Source organism: Ursus arctos, unplaced genomic scaffold, assembly GCF_023065955.2.
Source record: "Ursus arctos isolate Adak ecotype North America unplaced genomic scaffold, UrsArc2.0 scaffold_6, whole genome shotgun sequence".
Classification (NCBI taxonomy): Eukaryota; Metazoa; Chordata; class Mammalia; order Carnivora; family Ursidae; genus Ursus; species Ursus arctos.
This window is the reverse complement of record NW_026623078.1, coordinates 27,218,559-27,228,980: the sequence shown is the minus strand read 5'-3', so window position 1 is coordinate 27,228,980 and position 10,422 is coordinate 27,218,559. Positions and strand designations below refer to the sequence as shown.

Here is a 10,422-nt window from a genome sequence, read left to right as displayed (position 1 = left end):
CGTACTACTGACGCGTGCGCAGAGGGGGAGCCGGTCATCTGCAGCCTCTTGTGTTTCTGTAAGAGGCTCTGCTGCTGTTGTGAGTCAAGGAACTGTTCTCAGAATTTTTACTGGTAAGCTGGCTCTATTTGTTGAGCTGGAAACCACTGTGATTCATTGTTAATTGAATCTATGTTCCACTTATCCTGAGATGGAGATTAAAATTGTACCTTGCTTAAAGCAGAGCTAGAATATACAGCTGTGGACTTAGCAAAACACCGTTTAGAGAAGGGCAGTTACTCCGTAGAACCGAAGCGTCCGCTCTCACGGGGACTCACAGTATGCTTCGGTATTTTACCTCTGCTTCAGCACGCCGAAACCCAGTTTACTGCAGCCGCGAGGCTCTTGCGTCCGGCGTAGCCGTCATTACTCGTATTTGCTCGTGTGGCGGAAATCGACCTGAGGTGGTGACGGTCACGATAGCGGCGAGATCACTGACCGAGCCCCTAACGCGTTGCGAGAAGTACTTAAACACTTCGTGTACACCAGTTTGTTGAGTGCTCACGACAGCCCTAGAAGTACTCGAGACAGAGGGGTTAAGTGACTCCCGCCCCCTAAAGTGCCACAGCCGAGGCCAGGCCAAGCAGTGTCCTCTAGAGACGCATGCCCTGTCACTAGCTGCTGCTGGGCGTCCGCTCGCGTGACAGAACCCTGCCGCCGTCAAGTTGCTAAGGACGGGAGTACTTCTCCATGGAAGTTCTTTTTCCAGACGAACTGGAAAATTGAAGGATTTTTCTCCTATTTCAGTCAGAGCCCTGGAGTATTTCTCTATAAAATCAGATGAGTGACACAAATTAGGCGTAAGGATATGCTTCAGCTTTAGGGTCTGGAGAGAAGGACAGTGACCGCTGCTCTCTAGGAGCCGCTCTGACCAGGGGCGCCGGCGCCGGCGTGGGGAGCCGGGGAGGGCCGCACAGCGCCCGGGGACGTAGCCCCGTGACCGCGGACTTGAGCCGCGGCCGGCCGTTCGCCCGCGTCTCTCTTTCCGAGGGGCTACGTGAAACGTCCTCTCTGATCTGACTTAAACTAGATAATCTCTAGTGGCCCCCGTGTGCTAACTGTGTCGAAATATCCAAATCCCAGAGGCAGTTGTTACTCGTTCCCACAGCAACCAGTATTTCCTGTCGCATAACTGGCGCCATGCGGTGACTTCACTGTCTCCCTGGCCCCCTCAGTGTTTTGGTAGCAGTGACCAGAGGTATATTGTTATGGTTGTATCCCCAGCACCTGGCACAGAGCAGAATCTCCATATTTGCCACATGGATAAAATATCTTGGGGGGAAACCTAGTCAGTAGCCGAAGAAAAGCACTGACAGATAGACTTGCACCAACCAAGCAAGTACGTCCGCGCGAGTCTTGCTCGCTCCGGCCCTCAGCATTCAGTCATTCAAACTGCCAGTGCATAGCAGCCAGAATCTAGCACGAATGCCCCTCGAGTCAAACCTTGCTCGTTCAGCTTGCTGAAGCCAGGAAAACACCCCATGGAATCTGGGGAGTCTCTGCACAAGGGAGCGTCAAGACGGACATTTCGTTGACAGTGGGTTTGTACTAGAGGACGTTGAGGAAGGATTAAGGAAGTGGTGGCCACGTCTGAACTGTGTCGTCAAAAAGCAAAGGCAGTTCCAGCAACGAGGTGTTTTAGTAATCTCGTTTGAGAAGGTGGGAGAGATTAAACTGGTCTGGGATGTCACTGGGCAGAGAGCAGCAGTCATTCAGAAGGAGAGATTGGTAATCCACTGGTCTCTTAGTCTTCGAAATGGTGTGTAGGATCTGCCGACCTTTGGAAATAACATGCCCGGTTCGGAACGGTGCCTTCTGCCTGTCTGCACCAAAATCAGCTGTAATTCATCCAGATGAAGGCTTTGGGATTGGCCGTGTTTAAAATGGCCAAGTATCTGCTGATTTCATGGTGAGCTTTATGACGGTGTTATAAGAAATTCAGAGGTACGTGACAGTCTTCTCTCTGTTCTCCTGCAGAAATACTGCTGACACTGAAGGTAGCTGCTTGCCTCTCTCTTCAGCTGACTGGGCTCACTTGCTCAAAACACTTACCAGCCCGGAGAGCTGTGTCTATTTGTTTTGACCCAATCGACCTGCCAGCCAGTTCTGCCAGAGCAAGGTCAGCAGATGGGCCTGGGCCCGGGCTCCCAGGGTGGGGTCCACTTGGCTGTTGCAGGAGGAGCTGCCTCTTCTCTTGACAGTCTGAAGCTCGCGTCCAGACAGTTGCTCAGTCTGTTCACTGCATTCACCTTAGTGCAACTTAGATCTCTCCTGCAAAGTAAATGTTGACAGGCAAATTTCATACCCATGTCAGATTGAATGTATTTAAATGTATGTATTTAAGGAAAACAACCATGCTCTTGTTCTGTTCCTGTTTGGTTCCAGACACTGGTTTCTTGCTTTGTTTTCCCTGGCTAATCAGTCTAGTGCAAAAGGTTAAGATTTCATCTCGGGGAAAGAAAAGAATTTAAGAAAAAAAAAATCAAACTAAAGGTGTTGTAAGCTAAAGCCTACATTTGGGATAAAAGCAGAGCAGACACCATGGACAGCGCTGTACGTACAGAGACACCCAAGACGTGAAGACCAATAAAGTCATAGTTGCATCTTTGTAGAAGCTCTAGAGACCATGTTGGAAAGAGTTTCCAGTTACCGAACAGATGAAAAGGAGCCTGTGAGAGAGGGCTGTTAATATTAACAAGTGCTTTTTCCTTTTTTCTTTGTCAAAATCAAAGTAGTGCACCTAAATTGTGGATCAAGAAGAAATATTGTTCATTTCCAAACTGAGTTCCCTTTAGATCGCTCAGACAGCTTTGATTCGCACCTCTTCTTCTCCATGTGATCCTGTCTCCACCCCCCCGCCTTCCCCACTTCTCCCCCACATTCATTTATCTTGTTTAAAAAAAAAAAATTAAAAAGCAACAGAAACCAGGTAAGCCCTTTATTTCCTTAAATGTTTTGCCAGCCACTTACCAATTGCTAACTATTAAATTTCAGAAAAATGCATTTACTGGCAAGGAGAGGAGCAAAGTTAGGACTTGATACCAATCAAACTAAGGATACCTGCTTTGGAAGCATGTTTATTCTGTTCCCCAGCAACACTGGCCTCCAAAAACGGGCAAAATAACAGTGTGTTTAAAATTGACAGCAGATATCACAACAGATTTAACCTCCGCCATGTGTTTTTTATTTTGTTTTTTAGCAGTGCTGACTAAGCCGACGTTTTGTAAGGTACATAAAATCCAATTTATATGTAAACAAGCAATAATTTAAGTTGAGAACTTAAGTGTTTTAATTGTATAATTTTTGTGAGGTATACATATTGTGGAATTGACTCAAAAATGAGGTACTTCAGTATTAAATTAGATATATTCATAGCAATGTCTCCTAAAGGTGTTTTGTAAAGGATATCAATGCCTTGATTAGACCTAATTTGTAGACTTAAGACTTTTTATTTTCTAAACCTTGTGATTCTGCTCATAAATCATTTATCTAATCTATATGATATGCAGCCGCTGTAGGAACCAATTCTTGATTTTTATATGTTTATATTCTTTCTTAATGAACCTTAGAAAGAGACTACATGTTACTAAGCAGGCCACTTTTATGGTTGTTTTTCTTGCCCACTCTAGTAGGGGAATAATCTTTTAGTAATTGGCGTCAGTTTCAGACAGCCGCAATACCGAGAAACTGATGGCCCTTTTTGAGCTATTTCTCCCCAACCCCTAATACACATACTTTCTTACCTAAATTTCAGAACGATGTCTTTTTGATGTCTAAAAAGCAAAGCATTTTATATCTCATTAGCCAGGCTTTTTAGGAACAGAGAGGTTTTTCCTTGAAATTTGATTGTTTGTTTATCTGTGGCAGGGTGGAAACCGTACCAACTACCCCTATTTCTATTTCTCTCTCTCCCTCTATGTGCAAATTAGGGAGTATAGGAAGAGATACAGCCCAAAGATAAATGGTGACGTAGACAGTCTGAAAGTGTTGCTCCATACTAAAGAAATTTTCTGGAAATTTGCATTTCGATACTTGGTTCCACTTGAGAGGGGTCTCACTACAGGGAGGTGGCCAAGGAACAGCACTTCTCGGCGGCCACCAGTTCACGTGGCCCCCTCGAGAGGCTCTACGCGTCTCCACCGAACCACTGGGTTGCCCAGTTGAGATGGAAAAAAATGAGCAGATGTTGGCCCGGAACTCCATGACCTCATCGGTGTGATGAGGCTCACATGACACAGTTTACTGTGACCGGTTTTAAGTTGATTTTTAGAAAAATGTGAATCGGAATGACTTCAACTTCACACAGCACAAAGGAGAAATGGAGTTTAAACTGGCTTTGTTTTGTTTTTAAGTCCCTTTTCACTAGAACACTGTCCAAAAAATATCTGTGTATCTTGTATCGTTTACCCATCTGCCCACTGTGTCTTAATGTCAATCCCAATCCAGACAAATCTGCAAACCTGGGATACTGGTAATTTAGAATAATTCATGATCATTACTGTTTTGAAGGAAAAGAGATGATAAATTCGCTTACGGCTCAGACCAGGTAGTGGATTTTGCTTTACATCTAATTAAGAGAAGAAAAGTCGGTGAAGGAATCCTCTGATCATATTGATCGCTATAGAAGCAAAAGCCAAATCAGTCCCCTTCATGATCAGTATTTCTCATGCTGTAAACAATAAATTTGTTAGACTGAGGACTTGGTTTTGTTTAATAGAACAAAATAATCAGTGTTTTACTTATATTACTAAATGTGAAAAACACATAATGTGAAAAGTATACATACATTAACTTGGTTGTAAAACTCATTTAAGTGTTCATGTAATGTGCTAAGTTTAAAAAGTGAAGTGAGCTGTTTTACTACAATGAATTCATTCGACTCAAAGACTAAAAATGCCCCTCCCACGTGTATCTCTTATGGCCTGTAATAACTGAAAGCAATGTTTTTGCAGTTTATATAATGCAATTTTTAATCTGTGTTTAAAAATGGAGTTCATATGGGCTTAACACATGAAATGGGTGGCACAGGTCCACTTGCAGAACCCAAAGATACACAATCAATTTTGAAATGCAACTTAAGCCATTAATTGTTGGTGTGAATTTAAAATTTTCTAGTATTTGTATGGTAGTATGCTGCCTAAGAGCAAAGCATTCTCTGCACAAAAGAAAATTACTGTAGTGGCTTCGATTTTAATTAGAATTTTCTCCCTGGTGTTTCTTTATAGACTAAAACAAAACCTTTTAAGTTTCTTACTACAGGTAAAAGCTATGTGCAAGAACCTCAAAATGCTAAAATCTAGCATAATGCCTTAGATCTGTTTTTAAGTCTTGTATATTCCTACATAGCTGTCCAATGTATTATATTTGTATAGTGAATTGTGTACAATTTTTGAATAAGTGCATCATCACTGAACCTTTATGTCGTTGAATAGTGATGATGATACATTTCTTCAAACATTTAACTGTCATTTTTGTTCCTTTGTCATTTGTGGGTTTTATTTGTACAGTTCCTCATGAAGTTGCATCTGAGATGTGTGTATATGAAAAGACTATACAAGGGTAAAATTAAGCAATATATTAACTATGGTTCTTCAGGAGAAAGCGTACAGTGTTTCAGGTTGTGATTTATTTTCAAAATGGAGCTGACTCTGAACATGACTTCGTTCACCTGCGTTGATGTTTGTATTTCTAGTGTGAGCAGTTTATGCAAAGGTAGATCTATTCAGAGAAATTTTAAATACATTTATGCAAGTTAATATTGCTTTGCTGATGCTATTTGCTTATTTGATGTTAAATAATGCTATTGTAAATAAAGAATTCTGTTGTTATTGCATCATTTAATAAATTTTAATGCCTTCGGGTTTTACATGGCTTGGGAGATTTCAATGTGTTTATTTTGTATCTTCATTCATAACTGCATTTAAATTTAAAATACCTGACCTGTAATGTAATCATCTCTTACATTCGGACAGTAGTTGACACTATTCCCGGCACTTTAACATGCGATTCCCCTGCTGAACCATTTTGCAGATTTTCGATTTGAAGCTGGGAGCTTAGGTCTTAAGTATGTCAAATACAGGCTGAACGTAGGCCCGCGGAATCCCGGATGATGTCACTGCTCTCCTCACCAGACTGTTGCACCTCTCATCCCCATCTCTCCAAAAACATGGGAACAGTGTGGACTTCTGACTGGTTATTCAGGTTACACATTACGTTTTAGAATATCTGTGATGGTTTTAATCGATTGATTTGTTAATAGTTGATAACAATACAAGCACAGTTCCTAAAACCCGGGTCATAAACTACAGGAAATCCTAGTATATATAATCTGGACTTGTGTTTTTAAAAGATATAAAAACAACGTGAGTGAATAGAAAACTCTGTCGATGCTGGGGCACCTGGTTGGCTCAGTTCAGTAGAGAAGGTCACCTTTTTTTTTTTTTTTTTTTTTTAGATTTTATTTATTTATTTGTCAGAGAGGGAGACAGCACAAACAGGAGGAGCAGCAAGAAGCAGACCTCCCGCTGAGCAGGGAGCCTGATTCGGAACTCGATCCCAGGACCCTGATCGTGACCTGAGCCAAAGGCAGACGCTTAACTGACTGAGCCACCGAGGTGTCCTGAGCACGTGACTCTTGATCTCAGGGTTGTGAGTTCGAGCCCCACGTTGGGTGTAGAGATTACTTCAAAAGTAAAATCTTTGAAAAAAAATAATAAAACTATCAATGCTATTAACTATACTAAATTAAAGGAAAAAACATGATTAACTTTAGTAGGTACCTTTTAATAAATTTGCATAGGATAAATTTCAGCCCCCTTTCATGAGAAAACGTCTTGGAAAAGTAAATGTCCTAAAGTTGTTTAAGGTTATCTGATGCAGTCCCACTGACACATCTTACTTAATGGTAAAACATTTAAAGTATTAAAGTTGGAACAAAACAAGGAGACCTCACTACAATGCTGAGAAATGAGGTATTACTACTGGAATAGAAAAGGTAAAACATTTTTAGTCAATTTGACCATCTATATTGAAAACCCAAATGAATCAACCAGCTCTTGGAATGAATCAAAAAAGCTCAGTCAGAAGGCTAGAATATACAAAAATCGATACCTTCTGTCCACACTAAAAACCAATTTTTTTCTCAAATCTCTATTTACAACAATAATACAGTGCTTATAAAATAGGATTACAGCTAACACAAAGTGTGAAAGACGTCTGTGAAGAAAACTATAAACTCTTATTTAAAAGACATAGAAGGAGGGGCGCCTGGGTGGCACAGCGGTTAAGCGTCTGCCTTCAGCTCAGGGTGTGATCCCATTGTTCTGGGATCGAGCCCCACATCAGGCTTCTCCGCTAAGAGCCTGCTTCTTCCTCTCCCACTCCCCCTGCTTGTGTTCCCTCTCTCACTGGCTGTCTCTATCTCTGTCGAATAAATAAATAAAATCTTTAAAAAAATAAAAATAAAAGACATAGAAGGAAAAAAAAAAAAAAAAGAGGCCTGGAAGACCTGAAAAAGTGGAGACATCTTGAACCCAGGGGGGAAAAAAAGGCCCATATTTAAAAACCATCAATTTCCCCAAATCGTTACAAATCCCAATCAAAATCGAAGAAGTAAAATGCATTTAGGAGATAAGACATACAATCATTGAATTTTTGAAGAAGAAAAACTGTGCGACTTCTATTGATTAGTATTCTAGACTACTTACACAGAAATGGATAAATACATAAGAACGGAACCCAGAGATAGGTTGATTATATATATAAATTTAATATATGATAGAGATGGCATTTCTAGTCAATTTAGTAGGAATCCACTCAAAAAACTGGTTTTGAAATAATTGGCCACATTTGGGGATTACATGTTTGGAAACTGAAGGCACTGTTTAAAAGACAAAGGTTGGGGCACCCGGGTGGTCCCGGGGAGCCTGGGGCTGTGGAAGACTTGCTGTAGGCGCTGCAACAATGCCTTGGACCTTCTGGGCTCCAAGGAAAAGGAATGTTTCAATTGAGATGTGTTGGGGTGCCTCGGCGGCTCAGTCATTAAGCGTCTGCCTTCGACTCAGGTCATGATCCCAGGCTCCTAGGATCGAGCCCCGCATCGGGCTCCCCGCTCAACGAGAAGCCTCCTCCTCCCTCTCCCACTCCCCCTGCTTGTGTTCTCTCTCTCACTATGTCTCTCTCTGTCAAATAAAATCTTTAAAAAAAAAAAATTGAGATGTGTTAATGTTGCATGAAAACCCACCATCAGATTTCCGTTGATTTTAACACTAGTGCTTCTTTCGGTGGCAAGCAATTTGAACCAATTGCAGCTAACAGACACCACACACACACACACACACACACACACACACACACACACAAAGGGAAGAAACAGCAAAGAGCTTTAATAGAAGAATAAAGCAGTTGAGCAACTTGAACTCAAAAAGGAAGAAATCAGCACAGCTGGGGCTACCTCAGCAAGAGTTCTTTGACTTTCTCTGCCATCACAGTGATTCGGTGGCAATTCCCCAATTTCTGAATTTTTTGGCCCAATTTCAAAAGTACTCAGAAAAAGATTTTGGACTACCTTTGGATCATATCACTAAAGAGCTATGGTTAGGGGCGCCGGGGAGGCTCAGTTGGTTAAGGGTCTGCCCTCGGCTCAGGTCATGATCCCCGGGTCCCAGGGATCAAGTCTGGCATCAGGCTCCCTGCTCAGCAGAGAGCCTGCTTTTCCCTCTACCCCTCCCCCCTGCTCGTGCACACGCGCTCTCTCTCTCTCAAATAAATAAATAAAATCTTAGGGGAAAAAAGGGGTTTGGTTGAAGAGCAGGGCCACTTGTCACAAACTTGGCACTGTTACCAGAATCATCGAGGCATGAGCAGCCACCCAAAAGTTCTGCTACAGCTTTCTGAAGTGGGAGCTCAAGCACAAGGAGTGTGGGGGCTGCGTAACTATCGAAAAAAGGGAACAAAATGACCATCACATATAGATAGATGGTTGTTTATCTAGAAAAATCCCACAGAATCAATAGAAACCTGTGAGAATTCACAAGGCAGTTCAGAATGAGAGAAACATAAGAAATGAGCAAGCAATCATTAATACCACCAATAAGTAAGAATATAGTGGGGGTGCCTGGGTGGCTCAGCTGGTTAAGCTTCTGCTTTTTGCTCAGGTCATGATCTCCAGGTCGTGGTCCCGAATCAGGCTCCCTGCTCAGTGGGGAGTCTGCTTCTCTCTCTCTTTCTCCCTCCCTCTATCCCTCCCCACTGCTTGCCCCACTTTCTCTCTCTCTCTCAAATAAATAAAATCTTTAAAAAAAAAAGAAAAGAAAAAGAATATAGTGGATACAAAATTCCCATTCACAATACCAGTTTTTTTAAATTATAAATTTCCTAAGGATAATCTTATAAAAAATGTATAAGTTATTTGACTAAGGAACATAAAAGAAAATTTAAGTAGGACATGAGAATGTCAGTTTTTCACAACTAATTTATAGGCTTAATTTCAACTCATGTTTCAATGATGGGATTTTTTAACTTGCCAAAATTTGCCATCTAAATTTTATCCACAAGAAGAAACATGCAAAAAGCTTTCAAACTGCTGGAAACCAAGCTTTATTATAAATAAATATTTGACATTAAAATTCCGGCAAGAAATAGCCCAAAATAGTAACAGTAATTTCTCCATAGAGAGAGATGGGAATGATTTTTTTCTCATCGCTATAGGTTTTCTGTATTCTCCACATGTCCACAGTAAATTAATTGCATTTATAAAAGAAAAGGAGTAGAAAGTGTTATTTTTAATTCACCTGAGACACTACTTTTCTTGATATGTTTTTTTGTGGTCAGCATCTGCATTTTAAAAACAGCTGGGTTTATAGTGCGTCAAACTTGTGTATCCCACTTTGCTTATTTTAAATAAGCGTTTTCTCGTGTCAGGAAAAGACAGCTTATACAAGTTTAGTAGCCTACACAATATCCCATTGACTTGAGTCATTTCTAATTTCTCAATAATAGTAATTCTGTGCTTACAAATTCCTGAATTTAGATTATCTGCCTTAGAAAAGATGCTGTGAAAGCGTGCACCGTAATTTATTGTCACCAACAGTGTAAGAATATTTGCACCAGTTCACCAACAGTGTAAGAATATTTGCACCAGTATAAGCTAGTATAATTTTTCTGTATCTCTCCTAATGTGAGAGACATTTTAAAAGAGCCGATTATAGGTAACTTTTTTCTTCAGCTCTTCTCTAACCTTTGTAAATATCCTAGGGTGTCAGTGGTGCACACACACAAGCCTGGTGCGGGGAAGGCATGAGGATTCCCCCACTGGGGGGCCCCAAACCCTAAGCTAACACCGTGGCAACGCCTACCAGAAGGGGGAGTAGCTCGTGGATCTGC

The 10,422-nt window shown here is 41.3% G+C and overlaps 1 protein-coding gene across 18 annotated transcripts in view; it reads left to right on the top strand.

The window, feature by feature from the left end:
• NCOA2 (nuclear receptor coactivator 2) overlaps positions 1-5,911 on the top strand; it is a 281,080-nt gene extending 275,169 nt beyond the window's left edge. For all 18 annotated transcript variants that reach the window (XM_048212570.2, XM_048212568.2, XM_057307897.1 and 15 more), the window contains one exon: positions 2,017-5,911. In XM_048212570.2, coding sequence (XP_048068527.1) covers positions 2,017-2,028 — 12 coding nt within the window. In that variant the 3' untranslated portion in view covers positions 2,029-5,911. The remainder of the gene's footprint in view (positions 1-2,016) is intronic.
• The last annotated feature ends 4,511 nt before the right edge of the window (positions 5,912-10,422 follow it).